Source organism: Apostichopus japonicus, chromosome 16, assembly GCF_037975245.1.
Source record: "Apostichopus japonicus isolate 1M-3 chromosome 16, ASM3797524v1, whole genome shotgun sequence".
NCBI classification, from domain to species: Eukaryota; Metazoa; Echinodermata; class Holothuroidea; order Aspidochirotida; family Stichopodidae; genus Apostichopus; species Apostichopus japonicus.
The window spans coordinates 45,147,707-45,173,673 of NC_092576.1; the positions used below are offsets into that span (position 1 = coordinate 45,147,707).

The window sequence follows — 25,967 nt, forward strand, 5'->3', positions numbered from 1 at the left end:
TCATCATAAACACTGATTTTCAACTAACATAGAAACAGTTTGATAATTTGATGCAACAAAGAATTACACAATTTGGGGAATTTACGCAAATACCGATGTGCTTTTGCTATGTTGGTGATTTAGTAGAGACTGATAAGCATAAAAGATAAAATTATATTAAACATCCTACCCATCACAAGCACATCGTACAACTCAATGCCGCCGCCGACACCGTTATCGTGAACACACGCGTAGAGTCCTTCGTGTTCTACCAACGTGTTCTGTAAAGAAAGACTGCCCTCATCTTCTAGTCTGTATTCCCTGTTGCTGATTTTTGTGTGATTACTGTTTTGATAGATACTAACATACAGAGTTTCGAAAGCATAACGTTCGGGTGACCACTTCCAAATGACTACATTTAGTCCAAGGTCTGTACAAGATAAATTCATCGGCGAATGGATCTTCAAATATCTTATAATGGGATTTACCAAGAAAGTGTAATTTATCTCTTTTTCAATCAAAATAACGTTTTCTTCTTCAATCAGATTTAGTGGTACACTATTCGATCGGCAGACCAGAAGACTTAACACAGATGACTCCCCAAAAGAAAACGTTGCTGTAACATGTGATGTATATGTTACATTATCAGTTGTAAAATTCCTGTAGTTTGATGGTAGGATGTGATCGCCACCATAAGTTCTTATCGTCCAACTCAATGTGACTGCCGGACGGCTATCTCTGACAAAGCAGTTTACCTCAACGGAATCGGTTGTCGACTTAACACAGGTAGTACCGTATGTGTTTGAACACTCCTTGATGACGGGAATGGTTATAGCTGGTTTCACTATAAAGAAGAGCATTGAAGAATACATTCTCTAGTAACAATCACATTGACTATTGTTAGGCACGTGGCTACATTTGAAAGTTATGGAAGAACAAGACTGTTCCATGTGAATAAACGTAGATTGGTTCAGAAAGATCAGTTTGATATATTTAGTTATTTTGATAATCCAATGCGTGAAAGTTACTGTTTACCAACATTACCTGCAACGTTGTCTGCATCTTTGGGTGAAAATGTTATGCTATAGCAGCTCTGAACATTTCATATCTGGGGACATTTTTATTAGTCCACCAACTGAGTAAATGATACCATTTGAAACTTGAGCTAACAATATCATTCACTAAATTGTTAACAACGGTTTAAATCATCCATTCAATGGGGACAAATAGGTATACTGTTACACGCGCGTAACAATTTATATCAATGTACAGTTAATTGTTACAGTACACAGTACAAGTATGCTGTAGTATCCCACTTGTAGTAAGACCTCCGCTCGTCAGTGCACATAATGACCTTATTACGGAACTTTGGGAGAGACACGACAAACATAGACCGATACAGGAAATGAGTTTGAACATTATATCCAAATACAGTTCTTTCTTGGTGAAAAATGTAGACAGAAAAAAATTACGCATTGCACGATGCCCTAACGGTGTCAAATGTAATACGATGGAAACTAACAATATTGCACACTGTTTTCCATCTTACAGGTAAAACGTCAAATATGTGAGTGGATATCATGCATCATTCAGCACCGTTGTCTATTTTCAGCATGAACGTTTCTGAAATGGAGTGTTGTTAACCCTGTACGTAGCTTGCGGTTGATTGTTAAATATTAATTTTCAAACACACTCAATGATTTGCACGATTGGAAAGAAATTTTGGTTATTATCAGAAGTTGTGGCTTTAAGAAAAGAAAGAATGACATATTTTCATTCGCATATGTGTTTTGTTAAGGTTTTCCATATATCTAGTTGTGAATATGTACTTTGGGTATGTTTCTCAAAAAGAAGAAGGTTGAATCCGCCAGACGCAAGCAAATTGAAGATCTTGCACTCCTGGCCGAAAAATTGCGTCCCGGACGTAGAATCATGCGTTCGTAACAATGCTGGTCAGAATTATATCTTTGGTTCTGTTGTTGAAGTTTTCTGTCGTATTTCGTTAGGGGAAATACAAGGCGCCGGTTACAAACACTGTCACCTTGTTAGAGATTTTTGAGGCAAACCAGACGCAATCTTGGGAACCAGGGGGTAAAAGTCGCCTGGTGCCTGCTAAATGTACGACATGTAGGTGTACCCACGTTGAGTAGAGAGAAGCATGTTGTCTTTGGTAGAGATCAATCTAATGATGCTTAATACAAGAAAAGTTTCCATCTCGGTCATCAGCTGCCAATGTGAACATTGTTTGTCATATATCAATACTTTTTGCTGTACTACGTAAATTGAAGTAACATGCTGTACATGCTTAGTTGTTCAACCTGGCATACCCTACAGCATAGTGTGTCACATTCATATAAGATTATTCATGTAACATCATCGCAACCATAGTCCAGCCCAGCACAAACTTCCTGTGTCATACACTTAGATCACTGTATCGTTCTGATATGTACAGATGTAATTAATACTGTAATGTTAACAGTGGGAACTATGATCTTGAACACACCTAAATACGTATGTAAGTACTGGAATGCACGAGAGACACGACTTAATGACATATACCGGTAACAAAACTGTTTTTATCCAAGCAGTTAAAAAATATATTTACGTTTATGAATACGCAAAAATCCTGTTTTGAGCAATTTCACTACAAAATAACAATGTACACACTGCCCTCTATCTTGAAAGAAATCATCAAACATGCAAAGAATATCATGAATTGCAATAATCATACAGAACTGTAACAGTATAAAAGAAAAACATTTGGTATTTTGTAATTATTTAGATTCTTATCATAATATATGTCAGATGTACTGAGTAATAGTTGTTTAAAATGTTACTGGTATTGTAACAATTGAAGGGTACTCGCTTTCTCTCTTCTAAAAGTGCTCTCTGAAGTCTTGTCCTAAATGTTTCACTGTAACAGTAAAGCTTGTTCAGCTATCTTTACAGTATCATTTCTAATTTTAGAGAATCTGATAAATGCAACATCTCCAACTAACATGGAAGTATATTCTATAACACTGGAAAAGCCTCAGAAATATGAAGTCACAATTTCCTGTTTTACAGAAAAAGTAAGAACTCCCAAGCCTACCAAAAACGATTAAACACCTATTTCATAATAACCCGCCTACCATATCCATCGATCAAACCTTGCCACTAAAAGTTTGTAACGAAATTTAAATGTGAAGCCCTTTATTGGCACGTGTGGGCTACACCAAGAAAAAAGAAAAAAAAGAAAAGTGCATTCGTTTCCCAATCGTTTATGGATACTTCTATCAACCATTAGAAGATTTAACTATGTCAAAATAAGTCTTGTACGGCTAGCATTTCGCTGATAGATGGCAAGCGAGCGATATGTTAAATCTGAAGTACAGTTGGCTTTGTGACAGCTTGCCATACAAGTTGTACACATAACTATCTCACTAATGTACAGAGCAATTAAGTTGAATTTTTCCAGAATTTAGTGCCAGCCAGAAAAGATCAAACAATTCCAGCTCTTATTTGTAGCACTCACTTGTTGGCATCGACCAACCATTTCACTTGTAAGGATTTTCAAATGTTTCAATTTCCAGAAAGCACATGTGTGTTCCTATGTGAAATATAGTCACATAGATGTATGAGCAAATGGAAATTTTCGAGCCAACCAACCAACCCGTTCAGAATTGTTGTTACTGAATAAGAGTTACATGTGATTGTTTATATAATTGTGTTCGACCGATAATCATTTAGATAATCGGCATCGGGCCGATTATCAGACAATCGGTAAATAATCGGCTTCGGCAAAGTCCATTGCGCTACCGATTATATGCAAACCGATTATTACGTTCCACATAAATAATTGTATTTTTCCTCGCTTCTGATTCAGACTACCACAACGGGGCAAGAATGTGGATCACTCGATTCAACGCTATTCAAAGCCGGGAAAAGTGCGCTAATTCACCATGAAACGGTATCGCAAGTCCCACCAAGATTGTACGTATACCTTTTGATATACTATCCAGTTTTGGCAGTTAACATTAGGGTGGGTCAGTATAAGCAAAACCAGATATCGATATACCCGGGTGATGACGAATGCCAGATATTACCAGGTATACCGCAAATTTCGCGGAACCGTTATTTCCAGCATGAACTGTACTATCAAACACTAACATGAACCGTATGGACACTAGTCTAGCCTACATATGTGTTTGGGGTTTTATGAGAGAAGAGCCTGCGAAGGGGTTGCTGACTCATCTTCGACTTTAAGGAGTTCTAGTGAAGTATAATCGGTTTTGTGTCCTCGTGTCTATGGAGAAACTTTTAGTTCCGGACTGGGTGTGACTTGTGAAACATGGTGCAATATAGAAGAGGATCATCCTATGATTCCCGGAGCTCTAGTAACACATTCATATGTCGTTTGACGCTCAGGCGTAGGTGCCGATCGTGGTGGTGGGAGGAGGGAGAGACAGGTAAGTATCGTCGCTCGTAAATTCCCAAAGCAGTAAGTTTTGGGGTATTTACTTCGCTCATCTTTTACCTGTCTCCCACTCCACATCTGGCCCTGTTACGATAGTGGGAGGCCCAACGGGCAGGACCTATCCGAATGAACTCCCAACATCGCACGCCCAAGAGCCGCTTCCGATGCAAGGGTGTCGGTCAAGTAAGCGGAGACGAAGGTCGATGGAGTTCTCCACGCTGCAGCTTTCAAAATATCCTCCAGGGGGACACATGTAAACAGAGCCTTGGAGGATGCTTGGCCACTTAGGTCGTGGGCTATAACACTCTCCCCTGTTTGAGCATGGATCAGCTGGACGATCCATCTGGAGATCGTGTAGGGTGTAGGTTGCCGAGAGGGATGATGAAATGTAAGGTACGGAGTGATTAGTTCTGCTGATGTACCACAACAAAGCTCGGACAAAGCTTTGTACCCTGGTACAAATTCTTCTTGGTTCCAAGGGAGGAACGCTGGGTTGGGGATGAGGCAAACGCCGTTATTGTCGAATAAAAAATACCAGGAATACCGTATTGTATGTCAGGTGGCGTTAAGAGGCCGATGCCATTGGTTCGAAAGGGGCCATCTCCCTGAGTACCTCGTTGATACTCCATGAGCGTGGGTGCCTTCTTGTCACTGGTCTCCGATTAACCATGCCCCGAATGAATGCTGCGATTAATTCGTTGGAGCCCTGGGTGGACTTCTCAGGGACATCTTAGTGGATTGCAGTTATTGCTGAATGGCTGAGTTTCTAATCGTCAAGGCTTGTCTGCCCTTGTGGTAGAGGAACATCAGAAGAAATAGGTGATTCACGAAGAATAAGTCCTGATGGTGCTATGTCTTCTTGCTGCCCCTGCCATGTCGGCAACCTCTTCCGAAAACCCTCGTGCTATGATGTTACACTTGATAAGGGCCAGGCAGTTAAATCGAGGGATCGAATGTTGTGATGGAAAATCCTCCCTCTGGCTTGAGAAAAGAGGTGCGGCGAATCTGGCAGGGAGCGTGGTGCGTCGCAAAGAAGATCCAGGAGAAGAGGAACCATGGTCTCCTGGGCCACCTGGGGGTACGAGGAGGATCCTCATTAAACTTAAGCCGCTTCAGGAGGGTCTTGTGGATGAGGCATAGCAGTGGGAAGGCATACGCTTGCATCTTGTTCCAGATTATCGACACCGCGTTTGCCGCCCAGGCTTGTGGGTGCCACATTCTGGAGCAGAAGGTGGGAAGTTTGGCATTCTCGATTGTTGGGAAGAGCATGTGTGGTGTTCTAAAGCACCCTCTTTTAGGTTGACTGTGCACCTGGAGAAGACGTCTGTTAATTGTTTGTCTTTCCCTGCAATGTGGGAGGACCTGAGCAGAATATCGTGTTGTTTGCCTAAGTGGAGGAGGTGTCACGTCGCTTGGCAGATGGCCATCGATCTGTTGCCGCCCTGTCTGTTGATATAGGTAACCACCGTAGAGAAGTCGGTGAAGTTTATGTGAAGGTCTTTGTGGGCGTCGGACCAGGTTCCCGAAACTGTGAGTGCTTGCCAGAAAGCTCCCCAGCCCGTTTACGAGGGATCTGATGTGACCGATGTCACGGGGTGGTCTTCGTGGAAGAGCCTTTCTTTGGCTCAGCTCTCTGGAACCCACAGTTTCAGATGGAGAGGGTCTAGAGGAGACAGAGAAATCCGTTGTTCCAAGTCTGAGTCGTTGGCCCTGTAATGACAGCAGGTTAAAAGGCGTATTTTTACTGACCTCCGACCACATCGTAGTGGCCAGAATGTTGGCCCTTTCGGGACTCGATCAGTTTGATGGAAACTCTGACGAATTGGTCATTAAGCCACATAATTTGAGACGCCTCCCGGTTGGGGATCCGTTCTTCATCGTTCGAGAACTGTTGGTAGAGTCTCATGAGCTGCTCTGCAGCTAGCATGAGTGTGGAAGCGAATTTCATGCACACCATAGAGGACTGGTCTAGGTCGTAGGCCATGTGGTAAGGTTTTTCCCGCTGCGGGTCATTGAAGTTTTCGAGGTTTGCTTTGTTCCAATCGGAGCCTGTCCCCCAACCTCCGAGGAAATCGACGGGACCAAAGAGTAGGACCGCTCCCACTGCGGGAGCCTCTGTCGTGCCCTCTGCATCTCATGAGTGGAATTGTGGGTCTGCTCAGGACCAGACACACAGGTCTGCGTCAGTTCCAAAGGAACCTGGGTCAGGTATACGCTTGTCGGTGCGGAGTCCATCATCGATCCCCGACGAATCTTCAGCGGACTCGGACACGGGTTAAGGAAAGACCCTCGACCGCTACATGCGGAACACAAAAGCCAGAATACAGAAGGTCTGCGGAGGCACCGCCCCCGCCTACAAGATCTCCTTCTTACGATTGTGCGGGGCTGCTCTCACAGCTCATATCGATTATATCGCCATTCGTCCAATTCCTGACCCCCGCGACGGCACAGCCAGTCCCATAGCGGGTGGGATCAACAGTGGCCATCCCGTTAGACACTGTACCTCCACGGATCTCGAGGAACCTCTCCTCGATCGTACCGGGCCCTGATGCCTTAGAGCTGCAGGTCTCATATGCCTTTTTAGAACTTGGAGACCACCTGAAAGAAGGGCCATCGGTTTCCGCGGGTTATCACCCTACCACTTAACCTTATCGCGAAGGCAGCGGGCATCTTCAAGCAACGGTTGGGGATAGAAGACTCTCCAGCGGGGACCTCAGCCCCAAAGTCATCGTCCAAAGTGCGATCGACAAACGAAACGCCAGAGGACGATTCCATCTTCATCCCTGTAGACCCAATTTGTTTTGAACGGGTGGAGGTCCTTCAGAAACAGCGGAGGTGGACGGCCTTCCCCGCAAAGCAGAACAGGGCACTCAGAGTGCCCGAGGATACTTGGAAGCTTCTATTCCGCCCTCCACCGGGCTTGACGCGTGGAATTCAAAGATCCACATTGTAAGCGTTGGGAGAACACACTCTTCAAACTTGATCAATCATCCCGAGTGGAGAAGAAGTTTGCGACGACTTTCCAATTGGCAGCGGAAGTCCTCATGCGACACCACCAACAGCTGCCAGAAGACCCGGACCAGATACCGAAACGGGGCACCGGCAACGCCGCCAAGAATTACAGGGGCGGAAGATCTGACTAGTCGAAAAGACGCTCCTCCCGGGGATATCGGTCCGGCCGACGCTCACGTAACGACAGACAGTGACCACGTCAGAACGACCAGCCGACAAGGTCGACGTTTGGGGCCCCGCGGGTTGTAGGGGTGTCCACCCTACCACCCTTACAGCGTACCCGTCGGTAGGGGGAGACTCCAGTTTATTCCAGAACGTCTGGAAAGAGATGGACCCGGGTCCGTGGGTCCCGTTGGTGATCTCGGGAGGATACCCAAACATGTTCTCTCTCCTCCGGTGGGGGAGGCGGAAACGACACTCCAGTACCCACCAACCTGGGACAGAGATCGAAAACGATTTCCATGCGTTACTGACAAACAAGGCAATAGTAGAGGTGACGGAAGGGAGGGACCACTCTTCCGTTCGTCCTTCTTCCTGACGTCAAAAAAGGACGGGTCATGGCGACCAATACTCAACCTAAAGCCGTTGAACAAAGGCTTCGTCCGGCCGACTCATTTCGGATGGAGACTCTCGTGATAGTCATCCCGAACCTCACGAAGCTTACCAAAGAAGCAAAAAAGCTTACCCCTACGTTCCCGCCGACGTCACGTCACAACGATTCCTGGCATTCTCCTACAAAGGAAGGAACTACACGTTCGTGTCGCTACCCTTCGGCCTCTTGACCTCACCGCGGGGTGGTCACAGACCTAAGCCGAAGCGGAGTGTCGCACCGAGAAGTACTATTCAACCTAGGTCACAAGACCGAGCGCCGCTAACAACTCGGTTGGGCTATCAACAGGGAATATCACAACTTTTCCCGACCCAAACGATTCAGTTCCTGTGCGCGATTCGCAACTTCCACACCGGTTGGGTGAGACCGTCCTCAGAGCGGGTCACCAACACCCAACAAACGGTCCGTAGCCTCCTCAACAGGCCGACCTCTCCGGCCAGGCACTGGATGAGAGCCCTCGGCCTCATGGCTAGCCTTGTATACGTAGTACCATTATGCAGCATCAGAATGCGACCCCTCCGTTTGCACCTGCTCAATCACTACGTTCCAGAGCAGGACATACTCGACACGTGAGTTCCCATTAACGGATTCGACACGGTGGCTCGCAAAAAGAACTAAGTCCAGGGACGCCCCTTCCGGGAACAAAAGTCCCTAACCTCTATCTCTTCAGACGATTCCTTGCAGGGCTTGGGGAGCGTGTTTGGACGACCTCGCGATTTCAGGGGAGTAGGAGCCGGTTTGGCAACAGGTCCATATCAACGCCCTCGAGATGGAGGTACTATTCAGAGCCCTCCGCCACTTCGAGTGTCACCTACGAGGCCATGCCGTCACCACATTCTGCTACAATGCGACGGCGGGGGGGGGGGGGCGGGGACACATTATCGATCACTGTCTGCCGCGACGTGGGACCTTCTATTCTGGTGTCGAAGCAACGATATCTCCCTACGAGCCTCGCACATGGCTGGGAGGGAGAATGTGACGGTCGACGCCCTTTCAGGGAGGCCCAGACCCCGACGGAGTGGTGACTGCAATTCACATGCCGGAAATTGTTTCGCCTATATCGACTGATTCGCATCAGCGACCAACGCCAAACTCCCAGTCTTCTGGAAGCGGACCTCCTACCCCAGAACGTGGGCGTCGGACGCGATCTAGATCAGCTGGGAGGGGATGGGGTACGGCTTCCTGAACCTGTCTGCGTGGCCGTTGTCCGGGCTCGGTTCAGAGCGAGCGGCTTTTCTGCAGACGCTGCTGCCATGACAGCAGCACCCAGGCGGCCATCCACCGTCACACTTACGATTCCAGACTGACGCGAGTTTTCGAATGGTGCGCCCGTCTACAGATCCGTCCGGATACTACCTCTCCGGCACTACTTACGGTTTATTTTATGCTCCTCTTCGATGAGGTTTAACAACCGAGCACCATTTGAAACTACAGGTCGGCCCTTCTTAGAGGTATGGCCAACCGTAGGCCCACACGTCGTAAACTTCCATCAGCTTGGAGTATCAACGGCGTGCCTTATCACCTAGCCCGCCAGCCTTTCGAGCCAATGGGCACAACCCTCCTCAAGGATCTCACCAGCAAGACACTATTCTTGGTGGCCACCGCTTCTGCCAGGAGGAGGAGTTGCCTGCACGCCTTGTCCGAGGACATCTTCCTTCCAAAGCTGTTCCTGTCCTCCGACACTGCGGAGGACAAGCTGTGGTGCCCGGTGAGGGCACTTAAATGGTACACGCACAGGACGAACGACCTGAGAACATCACAGACCCTCTTCGTACTGCCTGCGAGCCCTCACTCGGCTGCCTCCAAAGATGCGATCAGCGGACGGCTGGTGCAAGCGATTAGGTTTCACGCGTGGACATACCGACCAGTCAGGGCCCACTACATTCGGGGCCAGGCGGCTTCGAATGCCCAGTTCCAAGTGGTCCCGGTGGATGATATCTTTTGGGCCGCCTCATGGAAAACCCCCTCGACGTTCGTCGCGTCCTACCCAGCAAAACGTTTGTCATACAATTTTTAAAAGAGCCTCTAAAATATGTTTTATTAACGTTAAATGTGGTGTTAAAAAACGTCGGCATAACGTTTTTATGAGATATTATTGTTATATTGATGTTATATTAATGTTCTGAAGAAAAATATTTTGAAATAATAGCCTGAAAACGTTTTCGAGACATATTTATTACACCACAATTAACGTTATCAAAAAAAAAATGAAATGAAACGAAACGAAACATTTTTGTGTTTGCTGGGTACCTCACGGACACGTTAGCCTCAGAGTCGGCGTTCGGCTGCGAAGTGTTGGGCGTTCCCACGGGCAATTCCTGCCCGTTGGGCCTCTCATCATTGTAGCAGTGCCACTCTGTGCGTTAGTGTTGTAGGAGACAGTTAAGAGAGGAGTGAATTAAATACCCCAAAACCATAGCAAATGATAAGGATAGATCGCTGACACAGTGCATTGAGCTTAAAACCCAGGTCATCTGTACGTCTCTTTATATACAGTGTGTATTCTACTCTGAAATTGAATTTGATTTTACCCGTTTTTTCGAAAGAGTATTAGTACTTTTCACAACAGAGAAATGCTATGACGACCAGAGTGGTGAGTTATTTACTTCTAACTTTGAGAACCAAATTTTAAAACCTTTCTTTCGCCTGTAATGACTCGATCAAGTGGAGCGACAAATCGAAGATACAATGGAGTTAACGTTCGGCGTAGCCCTAACCCAGCAATACCATTGGCATCGTTATACTAGGCCTAGTTCCTAAATACCACAGCCTAGCCTACAGTACTAGCCCTACTGTAGGCCTAGTAAGTATTCAGGTAGACCAACATTAAGCCCAATGCACTTAAATCTTGGACAGTGTCTTATGTGTTGGGAAATGATCTCCTAATGGTAAAGAGCTGTCCATACTCGAACAATCGTAGGTTGAAAATGACTCCACAATCTTCATGATCACGTAATATCTGTGCAGATGGTGTTCAGCAAGTAACTCTGGTAACAAATTATAACTTGGAAGGAGATGACCCACAGTTTGTGTCATTATGAGATTAATCAAGTTGTTCTACTTGCTAATGTTGGGGTTTTCTGTTTTTCTTTTCTCCGGACCCAAGTCGAGGAATTCTGAATTGCATTGGGAACAATTAAATTATGCTACTGTGTGGATTTATGTAGTTATTTTGTGAATCAAAGATTGAAAGAGCTGTATGGGATCTGGAGTAAAATAGTAATCCACAAGCAAGTCTTGTTAGAAATAAATTCACTGTGATGAAGGAATGTTATTGTATGCTGCTATGGTACCTGGAGTTCCTGAACAACAAATCAACAAATTGGACAACTCTGAAAACACTTGATGGTGGCACTTTTAATCCTCTTCTGTCCTTGCATCTTAGCAACATTGAATACGTCTGCACATTTAAAGCAGAATATGGATGGTCTTTAGCACTGTCAGAGATGGATTCAAATTATGATTCTGCACATTTTAAAAATGACATGATGGTACCCATTTTTATCATTATTAAGATATGAAAATAATCTGGGTCTGTTAACCATCTGTGAGAATATGAACACAAGACAGGAATCGAACCTACTTTCGAGAATATCCGTAATAACATGGGCTGATACAGAAGATGGGTTTCACCCCCCCCCCCCTTGAGTCTGTTCTGTTCAAACAATGCTATCTTGTATGTCTATCTCCTGTTATCACATGTATATTAAACACCCCTAGTGAGACAATCAGTCCTGTCTATTAACTCCTCTCACTGGTAAGATAACAGTTAGTCATAGAAAGTGTTGGTCTTAGATAGACCGTTAGTCATAGATATGGGATCAACATTCAGGAAGGACATGACTAACTTTCTTCTGTCCCCCCTCTCTCTTCCCTTGTTCCCCCACCCAACACTCCTCATCTCATAGCTCTCTTCCACCCTTTTTCATCCACACCCTTCTGTCTTTGACCTTCTCCAGTTTATTCCCTACCCCCTTCCCTTAATCCTCTCTTTGTCCCTCCACTGTTTATCTCCTACCTCTCCTCTTCCCCTGTTGGTTTCTTTCTTTCTTCTCTCCATCCCTTGTCTACTAATCCCCTTTCATCTATCTCTTTGTGTTCACCATGCTCATTAACCTGTTTGTATGCTGTGCGTGTTTTTGACCCTTCTGCTACCGCTACTTGTCATTTAGCCGTTGAAGAAGATCCTCCTAGGATCAAACGTCATGTCAACTTACTTTTAAACATTCTTCTACACAGGCTCTCTAGTGGATAATCAATGTGCTAACCGTTTTATTTTATTTTGGTTTTAGTCATAGAAAGGGTCAGAGGTTATCACTACTTAGGAAGATGTGTGTTTCTGTGGTCACTCACATCCTGGTAGCAAAAGAGAGAAGTCTAAATGATTAGAAAACAGTGTCATCTTGTGTTTGACTTATTTTTAAATTATCATTGGAACATTATACACCCGTCTCTTGTTTTATGCAACTTTAAATGTCTGGAAAGTGTCATTTCTGTTATCTGAGAGGCTTATGGCAAACATTTTTCTTTCTCGTATTATGTTAGTGCTCCACTCGGATAATGTCATAGTTGTCCCTGGAAAATGATGTGGAAAAAATCCTCCCCTTCCAACAAATATCTACTTTTGTGTAATTCTTCCATATTAGTTTGTGCAGGCAGTTTTCCGTTTAATGTTAATGTTGCAAAGTGACTAGTAGTATATTCAGGATAATGTATCCCACCATATCAAGTGAGAGTACAAATTGTTTGATGGATGTCTACATTTAGTCACATTCATCTAAAGGACTGAGATGCTAGCACGAGTAGTGGCTTGAGTGTCGTTTTTACGTGTTACCAACAAAGCTTTGCCCATGCATGGTAAGTGGATATCATTAGGCCTTAAAATCATAGTTTAGTGAATTTAGGCAACATAGCCTTATAAATTTACTGTCCATAACAACATACCTGGCTAGGCTGAGCAAGCAATTGGCCTACCTCAAAACTCAGATATCTGGCTATAGACTATACTGCTTATGCCCTTTTGCCACAATTTACAGTGTTTGGAGTACATTGCAAATGGAGAATGCATTTGAATATTGGTACAATAGACTGAAATATGCTAGGCTTAAGTTATGAGCTAGGCTAACCTAAGTTAAACCAGGGCAAAGTTACGTCTACGTACATAGGTCTAGCTTAAAATAGGATAGCCTATGTCCCTATTATTGAAGTGTCAGTGATAGGCTAAGCCCAGGACATAACAGTCATCCCATGTTATTCTGGCATGTGGATCTATCGTTAGGGATAAAGTTTTAAGTGAAACGAGGTTGTGATCATTTTTGTTCTTAGGTTTTTGTCATATTGCATCCTAATTAAAGGACAGCCGTAGCCGGTATAGAGGTCTAGCTTACTATATTCCGGGTCCCGTTAATAACAATACAACATATTAGCAGACGACACTAGTAATTTCTTCTTAAGATTCCTATGTAATGGCTTTTACATATCGCTTCCTAAGAATTTCTAAGTGAAACTGCAGTCCACTGTCGATTTTCGACGATTTTGCACCCAAATGCGGCACGCGATATTACCATTTCGAGTAGCTAATGTCAACCTTTTCACTTTAGTTTAGTCAAACACGTAGTGTTTGTATTACGCGCCGGTACTTTCTTGCCGTACACAGAGCAAGGGTGGCTTCAGTATATGTCGCATGACGTCATTTTATCCTTATCAATTTCTATGCCCAAAACTCACTGGTTTGGGTATTTAGGAACGAAGATACGTACCTTTCTCATCCGCCTACCACCGCCCCGTTCGGGACTCGCAAGCCCTACACAACGCCAACAGCAAATCAACGTTTCGCGGTCTTCACAGACCGACTTGATACTGCTCAATTCTGGGCATGATCCACTCGTCTTATCTTCTCATAGATTACTCTAGTGATAGGCTCGGATATACCGGACAATTTCATCCAGAAAAATCCACCCGGACATATCCATCCGGACATACTTATCCGGACATATCAACCAGGACATAACCTCCAGTCTGGACACCGAACGAACCACGCCATCTACGTTCTCAACCAAGCCTTCACCAGGTGAGTGCCTTGTGCCTTGTTTCGGGTTGTGTCTCCCACCCGATACGTACCTCCCGCTGCGGTTCTTGGCCGCATCGGTATTGGGTAAATCCGGAAATAAGAGAGAGTGTGCGGTGACCCGTAGGAGAGGTTACCAGGGACGCAGTGCTAAACTGTATACCAGTGGCGTCTAGAGACACTAGGAAATTTGCGTTAGTGTTGTAGGAGACAGGTAAGTATCGCCGTTCGTACATACCCAAACCAGTAAGTTTTGGGGTGTCCACGGGTATGAATGGGGTTACCGACGGTGAGGACTGGTTTTTGTGGCCCGCAGTCTGGATGACCGGGTGTGCGGGTGCGGTGGCTCGGAACCCTACTCTTAGAGAAGATATCTATAGCTTTGGTGATGAGATGTGCGAGCAGGTAGATCTGTTGAGCGTCTACCTTCTCGTCCTCGTCTCCCTCCGCCTCATCATTGTGCGAGTCGTAGTCCGGAGGGGACGCCCAGTCTCCGGTCTCGAACCATGCCTCCAAGGCTATCAATTCCAAGGAGTCCAGCTACTGGGTTTCGGACGGGCCGGTTCTAGGGACCGGATATATGTGGTCCCGCTCTTGCTCCGGAGGGGTATGCGACCGGGCCGGGTCCGGACGAGTTTCGTCCGCAGGGCTGTTGTGTGGGTTACAGCCGGTAGCTAGTTGTTACATTGAAACATTGCGGATATCTGAGAGAGCAACCACTTTCGCCTGAGGTTACTGGACTTGCCCTCCTTTTGAGGGATCTCTATTCGTGGGCGGTCCTGCGCCGCCGCCCCGTATTTAACCGTCATCGGAGTCCTGGGAGGACCCGTCCGGGACCGTTGAGTATTATTTCCTATGCGGGGATATACTCATGGACGCGGTCGGACCGGCAGCGGTGATCGGCGCAAATCCCTGTCTCTAAGTAGCTGCAGGTCTGGAGGGTCTCGGTCCGGGGCTTGTTGGTTCGGCTCTAATGGCGGAGAGGAGGTCTGTGATCCGGCGGACTGTGGACGCGACCGGCTGTCCATTTTGGTCGAATTACTTTTCCTTTTTCCTTGTTAGACCTTTTGTCCTTTGTGGTTTGGGCAATCGGGTCATTTTTATCCCCTTCTAACGCACCCGACACGGTGGTCGGTGTGGGGCCGGTGATAGTCGCTGGGCGCAATTGGAGCTTTTCTCGGCGGGCCGACATCAATGTTTCTGCTTCCTGTCAGTTCTCTGGGAGAGAGCGGCACACATGGAGCAGGGCTCTCGTCGGGAGCAGGTATTCACATCGGGTAAATCTCATGCCCATCCCACGCAGGGAACACATGAGTTTGCACTTTCGTTGACCTTACGTCCGGTACATTACGCAACAAGAATGTTTACAGTTGGGGACTACAGAGAGTGGTAAGTTATACACGATCAACAGTAGCAGTGGGAATTTCCTTGAGTTATCTGGGTCGGTATTTTTTATTTGGTATTACTTTACCGGGTAGTCAATGTTAGTTTCGGTATACCTGGTCAGGGGCGTAGCCAGGATTTTCAAAGTTGTAGGCACGACTATCTGAGCGGAGCGCCACCATGGGTTGGTGCAGAGCTAAGAAGAACATTTTTGGTTTTACAAACCCCCAAGATGGCCGGAAACGGCCCTTCCCGAGTGTTCATTCTGGTTCCCTGGCCTCTTGCTAACTTGAGACACCTCATTCAATATCAATTTTAAACCCCAAAAACAAACGAGTTAAGATAGTACGTAATTCAATACTACTTAGTACGTAATTCAATACCACATATTCATATTCTTGCTACGTTCATTTCAATAGTTTTTCCTGTCTAGACTCTTAAACTAGTCCAGCAAGCTTATGGATTTGAATTATGGGTGTTTTTAAATAAAGATAACTTGGCCAAATAAGAGTGTAGGCTCGGGCCTACAGTGCTACACACTGGCTACGCCTCTGCTGGTTTATTTGGTATATTCGTTTAAGACAGAATTCAATAACGTTGGTATGGGTATAAATGAAATACCAGGTATACCTGGTAAGTCAATAAACCGAAGCACCCCAGTTAACATCATACATGATACATGCGATAAGCTTAGGGGGACGACGTAATTATTCTTTTTTTTTTACTTCGCTTCTTGCATCTTACAAAAACCCCTGTCATCCATGTTTAACGATTGGTAAGAAATATTTATTGTTCAAATTGAAAAAAGCATACCCCAAGATTTTACAAATGAGATAAAAGAATGAAAGCAAGGCACCAAATGCTCCTAAAAAGAGCCCTAAAAATGTTGGGCGACAGTTCCCAGTAGTTTTACTGCTTTACAGTACGTTGTGATAAGGCAAACACACTTACGCATATTTTTGCAAAAAACCCGAAGCAACTTTTTTTTCTGACCGCATGTACCATAGGTGCTAAAATAAACCCTTTGCAGTAACTGAACTCCTTAACCGCAACCGACTAAAGCAAGTCTGATATCCAGCGACAGGCGCGACAAAGTCAATTGTACTGTTACGAGCAAGCAACTTACTTTTCTTGTGTGTATTTTTTTTTTCTATCTTGCCTGTTTAGCCGTTATAAAATGTTTTATACTTCAACCAGGTCCCTAGTATGTGTAATTTAAGTATCACTTACACGTATGCATATATACAGTGACAACTTGCAATATGACATCATATTATACACTGTTAATCTACTATATTGCGTGGAATGATCATTTGATAATGATTGCTGTTCTCATTTTAATTTCGTATTTCATTTCCGTTCTTTAAAAAGTACAATAAATAAACTATCAAAGCCACATACCGGTTGTGTGCACACATATAACATTCGAAATTCTTGAACCCGAAGTAGAGGTTGCCGTTGATACTCGGTATACAGATTCATGGCTTGCCGTCACGTTATTTATAAGTAACGATCCGTTAGGATAAATATCATATTCTCCAGATTGGTAGCCATCTCCACTTTTGTCGCCATGATCGAGTAACAAAAGGGTCTTTCCTTCGTTAACATTGACCCAAGCTATGAGTGGTAAATAACTTCCATTACAGGAACACGGAATGATTCCCTTCGTACCAATGTCAACATAATGTGTCTGTGCACATTCTGTATCTTCTAGCGAAGTTGCTGTACAGGAGGAAAAAGGGAATGTGCTATGTCATAGATCTCGAGCTCAGTAATGTTTTATTTACTTAAAGTATTACATTAATCAATTGTAATGATCCGCAATGAAACCTATCTTGAGATATCGTGTTTACAAGTTTTTTTGTTTTTTTTTCACCTTTGTAGACCCAAATGATCTTTGACCTCTACGAAAAAAAAAACAATAGAGTTCTTGTACTGCTTATAGGGAAGCCACATGCAAAATATGTTTGCCAACCACGTTTCCTATCTGGAAATATAATCAGTTTTGACGCCTGATGACCTTCAATAAACTCTGACCTACACTAAATTGTAATACATTTACACTACATAAGGTATCCTACCATTCATATATTTGTTCATCATTTTATTTCCAGGTTCTGGAAAAATGATCTATTACCCCATCCAAACATTACGAGTATTGTACTCGTAATAGGTAAGCCACATACAAAATATGAGACCTAAAGAGGTTACCAATCTTGAGATATCTATGAAGATACACATATTTACGCATACCCCAAACTCGACTGCATTAGTTACTTGCCTGCAATTGGCAATAACTAAATAGAATGCAAAATGCTCTGGGATTTAGATGACTTCTGCTTGTTCACCAGAATATTTTTTTTAATGTCCTGAACCACTTTTTCGATGTATAATTACGTTATGGCATGACAAATATAGGTTAGTCTACTCAATGTGATGCATCAACACACCAAGTATGAGAAGTATCCATGATCTCTAACCTCTCAAAAAGGACAAAAAACATCAATACAACTGATCCCTCATATCAGTATGAGAAGTATCCATGCCTCCACTAAACAAAAGGTTCTTCTACTCAGTATATATACATGCCAAGTATGGAGTATTCATACTTCCTTACTTGATATATCGAGTTTACAAGGTTTCCATTGTTTAAACTCAGCTGACCTCAGATAATGGTTGACCTCCACCAAAATCAATAGGGATCTTTTATTCGTTAAGGGGCATCTACATGTCACGTATGAAAAGTATCCATGATTCCTATCTTGTAATTTAGTGTTTACAATATGGGTGTCGCTCAAACATGCACACACGTTGTCATGGCTGCATAGATTTCTCTTGTCATCGAAACCAAAAGTAGAAATATTACAAAAGATCAAGCACATTTGCAATGTATGAATGCTTTTCAGTTGATTACTACTCACCTGACGATAGTGGAAGGGTTATCGCCAATGCTAAAAGGAGTCCTATGTCAAGAATCGCCATGTCTTTTCATACGCATAATCTAAGAATAGAATGATCGTACGTAACGGTGAAGGTAAATAAAAAGTACAATTTTAAGGTTAACGGTTATAATGATAAGCCAGTGGTTACGTCGTTGTTCATCTTGTCAACTGATTCTCATAGAGGTACCAGTAGAAAATGGCTTTCTAACGTTCATTCTTTTAGCTGGGCTGTGGAAAGAACATGGTAACATATTGTACAGCTCCCACAGTAAAAACTGTAGAGCTGTTATCCTCATATTTTGTTTGTTCTGAAAGAGTAAAACAGAAAGCAAAGAGAAAGGGGAAAGCAAACTGTAAAGCTTTTAACATGGCCTAGTAATGACTGGCTTACGTCTTAAAACTTTAACTAGTTTTACTGATAAGAAATAGATGAGAATCTGATTATCTCGCAGTAAAATTCGTTTCATAACTATTCTGACGAGTTTTTCAAAGCCAAGCAGGTAGTTTGAACTACCATCGTCAAATTAGTTGTTAAGGTACATAGCAAAATACGTATGTATTACGGTGGGCTAAAGAAATTGTAAAATGACGTCAATTGACACATTTAAAACATTTGTTTGGTATGTATTGGAATATTACATTTAATATCCCAGACATCACAACCTTGTTGGAACATATGGGCTTTACTTGGAGGAAGTGGGGTTAACGTTAGTGTGAGTTGACCATGGAATACCTATTTGGGGCCCTTGTGGTGTTTGTATTATGTGTTGTACGTAATCTACATGTGGCATTCACGTGTTTGTAAAGTGTAGATTGTATGTAGGCCTAAAGTGGGAAATTATTGTGTGTTAATTTTGGGATGACTTATTGGGTTACATATGGGGTTTGACATGAGTTTGAAATGGGAAATCAGTGTTGGCAAACCAAATGATGATCACACTAATTTTCATGTGGGTACAATATGGGCTACACATGGTCAATTAATGTGATTAGACCATGTGGTATAAAATTAAAAGAGGGGCACAATACTTATGTGCTACTACTTGTGAGCTTATCTTGACAAGCCCAGAGGATATCGTATCGTATCTTTGGAGGCAGTCGAGTGAGAGCTGGTAGGTAGCACAAAGATGGCTTGTGATGTTTTCAGGTATTTTGTCCTGTGTATGTACCATTAAAGGGCTCTCACCATAGCTTATCCTCCGCTGTGTAAGAGGACAATGATAGTTTGGTGAGGCAGATGTTCCCTGGTATAAAGGCGAGCGTCTGGTTCTTGGCAAAGAACCTGAGGTCCGGAACTTGGCGCACGCTTTGGTTGTCAAAGCATATATGCCCTTCCGCCGTGAATAGGGCGTGTAGACAACTCCTCCTCCTTGCCAAAGCGGCCACTACCGAGAACAGTAATCCCTTGAGGGAACCCGAGGCCATTTGCTCAAATGGTGGACGGGGCTGTTAGTGAAGCGCACCGTTAAAGCTCCAAGCCGGGGGTAGCGTGTGTCGTGGAGGCCTGCGGTTGGCCATACCCCAAGGTAGGGCCGATTGCCGTGGGCAGGTGCCCATCGAGGAACTGTCTCCGAATCCCGAGTGGATCATCGCGATGGCCGACCTGTAATTTCGAATGGTGCTTGGCTGCTTCCCTTTATCAATGAGAAGCATGAAAAAGTCCGCTAGCTGTGCCAGAGGGGGCAGAATCCGTATGAATCTGTAGTTGGGCGCACCATTCGAAGAATCGTGCCAGCCGGGAGTAGCAAATCTTGACGGTGGATGGTCGTCAGCGGCAGCGTCCTGAGAAAAACAGCCCGCTCTGAGTCGAGACCGGAGACTGTTCAGGGTCACTGCGAGGGGACTCAATAGGAGTGGGATCCTCGGCCTCCTCGGCCAATAGGTCACGATGAGTAGGAGCCTCGTCCGGGACATGCTCAGTTTAAATGGAAACGTATGTATGAGGCAGAGGGGAGGGGTAGATGGGGAGACGTAGGCGTCCATCCACTCCCAATATATGGAGAACGCGTCCGACGCCCACGCTTTGGGATGGAAAGTCCGAGTGCAGAATACCGGGAGGTATGCGTTGTCTGCAGATGCGAACATATCGATATTTGGTGTTCCGAGCTTGCGTAATATGCTCCGGCAGGTGTCCCCCCGTAAGGACTATTCCGTTGGGGTCTGGACCCCTCTCGACAGGGCGTCGACAGTCAGGTTCTCTCTCCCTGCGACGTGCGAGGCACGTTGGGAGCTGTTTCTGCCCTGACACCAGATAAGTAGGTCCCATGTTGCCGCGCAAAGCGATCGGGACTTCGTCCCTCATTGCCGGTTTACGTACGCCAACACCGTCGTGATGTCGCAGAAGGCGGCCAGATGTCACTCAATGTGTCGGAGGGCTCGGGCCATTGCCTCTATCTCGATCGCATTGACGTGTACGCCCCACTCCCCTGCTAGTGTGAGATCGTTCAGGCACGCCCCCAAGCCCTGCAGGGAAGTGTCCGAGGAGATAGAGCCCAGGGGTTTCATTTCCCGGAAGGGGCGTCTTTGTACTCAGTTTTCCTTCGTCAGCCACCATGATTGGTGGACTGTGTCTATGCCGCTCAGCTGCATCTACGAATCTAGGATACTCTGTTCCGGGTCGTAATGACCGAGACGGTGCAGCCAGAGGGGTTTCATTCTGAGGCGGCAGAATTGAATTATGTCCAAAAGAGACTGGCCATAAGGCCAAGTGCTCTCAGCAAGAGTCTCGCCGGGGAGGTCCGCCTGCTGAGGAGGCGTTGTACCGTTTCCCGGGTGTTGGAGACACGCTCCGGAGACGGGATTACCCAACCGGTGCGAAAGTCGAGGATCGCGGCCTGGAACTAACTTCCCAGTACTGGGGTGGGACGAGATTTTTCCCGGTTGCTAACCCAGCCGAGTCTCTCTGGGAGCTCGGTCTTGTGGGCCAGATTGAAGTGGGTCTCTTGACGAGACCTTCCTGTGACGAGCCAGTCTTCGAGATAAGCGTACAGGGATATGCCGCTTCGGTGCAATTTTCTACTACGGCGCCCGCTACACTTGCGAAGTCTCGCCACGAGGTCAAAAGGCCGAAGGATAGTGCTGCGATCTTGTAATTTCCTCCCTTGTAGGAGAAGCTAGTACGTATTTGTGATTCGGCCTTGATTATGACGTGAAGGTACGAGTCCTTGAAACAGCCCAAATGCCCTATGCAAAACCGAGTAGGCCGGACTAAGACTTGTTCAACGGCTTTAGGTTGAGTATCGGTCGCCATGACCTGTCCTTTTTTGGCGTTAGGAGAAGGACGAACGGAATAGTGGTCCCTCCCCTTCCGTCGCTTTTGCTATCTTCGTCAGTAACGCATGGAGCTCGAGTGCGTATCTCTGACATGGGTCAGTGGGTACGGGGTCATCCTTTCCGCCTAACCCCCCCCCCCCCCCCGCCGGAGGAGTCCGAGATAAATCGATGGGGTCTCCCCTCGAGATCATTCGCAGGTCCCAAGGACCCGCTTTCCAGACGTTCTGGAATAACTGGAGCCACCCCCTACCGCCGGGTGCGCTGTATCCGTAGTAGGGTGTGCATTTATAAGGCCGTAGGGCACTGAACGACGACCTCGGCTGCTAGTCGGCCGTAACGGGGGAACGTCTCGACGACTTATCAGATCTTCCGCCCTGTAATTCTTAGCGACGTTGCCGCTGTTCCGTTTCCAGCGAGCGGGCCGTTGTGCCCTACACCTCAGGGGTTTTATTTGTACCTCTCTGCGAGCGTCCGGGCGGGAGAAACCCGTTTTCGCTAGCGTGTCGCGTCGGTCTAACTCTTGTCGGACCGTATCACTAAGCTGAGCATTGAATAGGGCCGCCAGTCTTTATTTTGCTTCCCCAGCCTACCGCCGCTAGCACGTTGCGGCGGGAGTCTACCAACCGGATTGCGATCCTCGCAAACTGGTCATAGACCAGTCTGGTGGTGATGTCGCATGAGGACTTCCGCTGCCAACAGGGAGGTCGACGCAAACTTTACTCGGGATGATTGGTCAAGCCAAGCGATGTGGGTCTTTGACGTTTCCACTCGTCAAGCTTTGTTCCGCCTGAAGGCGGTCCGTCGCGTATATAGGGATCCGTAAGGGGCAGAAAAGACGCGTCTATGTATCTGAGGGAACTCGGAGTGCCCTGTCCTGCTTTGCAGGGTAGGCCTTTGACCTCCGCTGTTTCTGAAGGACCTACACCCGTTCAATACAGAGTGGGTCTACAGGGATAAAGATATATCGTCCTCTGACGTTTCGTTCGTGGACTGCAGTTTGGACGATTACTTTGGGGCTAAGAGTCTTCGAACCCCAACCGTTACCCTAAGATGCCCGCGACCTTTTCAATAAAGTCGAGTGGTAGGGTGGTACCCCTCGGCTCCACATCCTCTTCCGAGTCAGTTTCGGGAATCCGATGGCCCTTCTTCGAGGCGGTCTCCAAGTTCTGAAAAGGCCTCTGATGCCTGAAGCTCCAAGGCATCATGGTTTGGTACGATCGAGGAGAGATTCCCCGGTACCCATGGAGGTAAAGTGCCCAACGGACGGGGTGATCCAGTGCCGTCGGTGGGATGTCGGCCACTGTTGATCCCAACTGCTTTGTGACCGGCTGTGCTGTCGCGGGGGTCAGGTCTTGGACGAATGCGAAAAGACCGACGTGAGCTGTGGGAGCAGCCACGCACAATCGGAAGAAGGAGGTCCTGTATGCGGAGCGGTGCCTTTGCAGAATTACGGGAGTCTTCGAACCACAACCGTTCCCCTAAGATGCCCGCGACCTTTTCAATAAAGTCGAGTGGTAGGGTAGTACCCCTCGGCTCCACATCCTCTTCGGAGTCAGTTTCGGGAATCCGATGGCCCTTCTTCGAGGCGGTCTCCAAGTTTTGAAAAGGCCTCTGAGGCCTGAAGCTCCAAGGCATCATGGTTCGGTACGATCGAGGAGAGATTCCCGGTACCAGTGGAGGTAAAGTGCCCAACGGACGGGGTGATCCAGTGCCGTCGGCGGGATGTCGGCCACTGTTGATCCCCACTGCTTTGAGACCGGCTGTGCTGTCGCGGGGGTCAGGTCTTGGACGAATGAGAAAAGACCGACGTGAGCTGTGAGAGCAGCCACGCACAATCGGAAGAAGGAGGTCCTGTACGCGGAGCGGTGCCTTTGCAAAATTACGGCGTTTGTGTCCCGCATATTACTGGTCGGTGTGTCTCCCAAAACCCCAGTCCGAGTCTGCCGAAAATTCGTCGGCGATCGGTGATGGACGACGCAGACCTGTGTGTCTGGTCCTGAGCAGACCCATGATTCCGCTCCTGAGAGGCAGAGGCCACGAGAGAGGCTCCCGCAGTGGGAGCAGCCATACTCGTTGAAGCCGAAAAAAAATTGGGCGCCTTCCATTTGGCTCTGTTTTATGTCTTCGACTTGACCTTAGCCTTATAGCCATTGCCCGCTCTAGAAGTTGTCTCCGGGTTGGTTGTCCGTGTTCCGAAGGGCTTATTTGGACCGTGGTCTGCGGAGCAGGTTGCTCTGGCGTCGGAGTCGGTGACATGCGGGTATGGTTGTCCATTTGAAGCTGTATTCGTTGTCTTTTAGCTTCCAGCGAGGCCTCCGTTTCATTCCATTTAGCCTGTAAGAATGTGACACAGACGGACCCCGGGTCCCGTCGAGTGCAAGATTGCCCTAGGGTCATAGTACGTGCTCGTCCTAAGCGCGTCTGGGGCTAAAGAGCGAGCAGGTCGCACACTTGATCGTAACTCCCCCGTCCTTAGACATCCTGACCTATAGGACGAGGATAAATCGGGAGAGGAAAACATTGATAACCGTGAATAGCCACGAGACTCGAGAAGAGTAAGGCTTGCACAGTAAAGCAAGCAGAATTTGTAGAAAGTTTGGGATGGACTAAACTCCACAGGAGGTGCTCCCATGGTCCAAAAAGCCCCTTTAAAAGCTTCCCGGGGAACCCTTAGAATAATGGGAACACGGGAGAGTGAGACCTAAGCAAGTAGTAATTTGTGGAAAATACACGAAAGGAGTTATTAACGGTACAACACGTAAGCTAATGTACAGCGTCTCGCACAACTGATACAAAAGTGAGACAGTAATACACAAAAGTCCGAGATCCTAATGTCGAAAAGAGGCATAAAAACTGCCGAAAACAAAAGGATATTTATCAGTAACTCAAGGAATCTGTTGCAAACTCTGTTTAAACCTTTGTCAGTCGGAAGCAGCAGAATTCGAGCAAGGAAACGTCAGTTTGGCGTAAGTAAAAACAGAGAATGGTTAATTCGGAAGGAAGTGTGAGTGTGCGGTGACCCGTAAGAGAGGTCGCCAGGGGCGCAGTGCTAAAATGTATACCAGTGGCGTCTAGGTATACTAGGAAAGGTGCGTTAGTGTAGTAGAAGACAGGTAAGAGAGGAGTTAAGAAAATCCCTGATTTGCCCATCGAGTCGCGGCGGTCCAGTTAATGGCGGACCGTGTCGCCGAACTGACCATTAAATAGGTCGTCCCCTAAGACGATTAGGGTCACCAGTATCTCTCTCGATTCTCCTGCCGGCCACCTTACTGCTGCTAGCACGTTGCACCGGCGAGATTTTACTGACCGAAGCGCGATTCTGGCGAACTGGCCATAGACCAGTCTAGCTAGCGGTCCAAGGAGCCACAGGACTTGTGCTGCTACGCGGTCCAGAATTTTGTCCGGTCTTCCGGTAACTGTTGGTAATGTCGCATGGTAAGGTTGATGAAAAATTAATCCATACTTGGGGTGCTCAACTTTTTTTCAGGCGCTTGCGATGCGGGTTCTTAAAACTCCCGCTCGTCAAGCCCTTTTCAGTTTGGCTTCCCTGGGTATCTGTGGCGAACAAAAAGGGCGTTTCTAGGTGTCCTCGGGTACCCGAAGTGCTTTGCGGGGAAGGCAGTCCACCTCCGTTGCTTTTGGAGGACCTTCAATCTTTTGAAACAGAACGGGTCTACGGGAATGAAGGTCGAGTCGCGCTCTGGCTCTTCATTTGGCTCTTCATTTGTGGGCACCGATTTGGAGACCGATGTTTCTGGCAGTGCGTACTCGAATCCCAATCGGTGTTTCATTATTACCACGGCTTTCACGATGAGGTCAGGTAGATTGGTGGTACCCGTCCCCTCCAAATCCTACTTCGATTTTGGTTCGGGAGACCATTCGTCCTTGAAATCCTCAAGGCGGTCCTCGAGTTATGAGAGGGCCTCTGAGGCCTGAATTTTGAATGCGTCCGGTACGAGCGAGGAAAAGTACTTTCTGACCCGCAGAGGCGAGAGTCAGACGGGACGGTTGGTCCCGTACGGTAGGCGGCGCTAGTTTAACCACCCGCGCCTGGAGCAGAATGTGGGGAGCTTGGCATTCTCGCTCGACGCGAAGATGTCAATGCTCGCTGTATGCTGAAGAGCCGTGAGCACGTCTGGTGTTCTAAGGACTACTCCGTCGGTTTGGTTGAACCTATGAAGATGGCGTCTGTCTGCTAGCTGGTTCTATTTCCCTGCATTGTTAGAGGCCATGAGTAGGAGGCCG

General features: G+C 46.5%; 1 protein-coding gene across 8 annotated transcripts in view; it reads right to left on the reverse strand.

Moving 5' to 3' along the window:
- Positions 1-25,967, reverse strand: part of LOC139982204 (uncharacterized) — a 118,212-nt gene that overhangs the window by 79,788 nt on the left and 12,457 nt on the right. For all 8 annotated transcript variants that reach the window (XM_071994805.1, XM_071994804.1, XM_071994802.1 and 5 more), the window contains 3 exons: positions 18,429-18,508; positions 16,909-17,229; positions 170-823 (listed from right to left, as the gene is read on the reverse strand). In XM_071994805.1, the coding sequence (XP_071850906.1) occupies positions 170-823; positions 16,909-17,229; positions 18,429-18,489 (1,036 nt within the window). In that variant the 5' untranslated portion in view covers positions 18,490-18,508. The remainder of the gene's footprint in view (positions 1-169; positions 824-16,908; positions 17,230-18,428; positions 18,509-25,967) is intronic.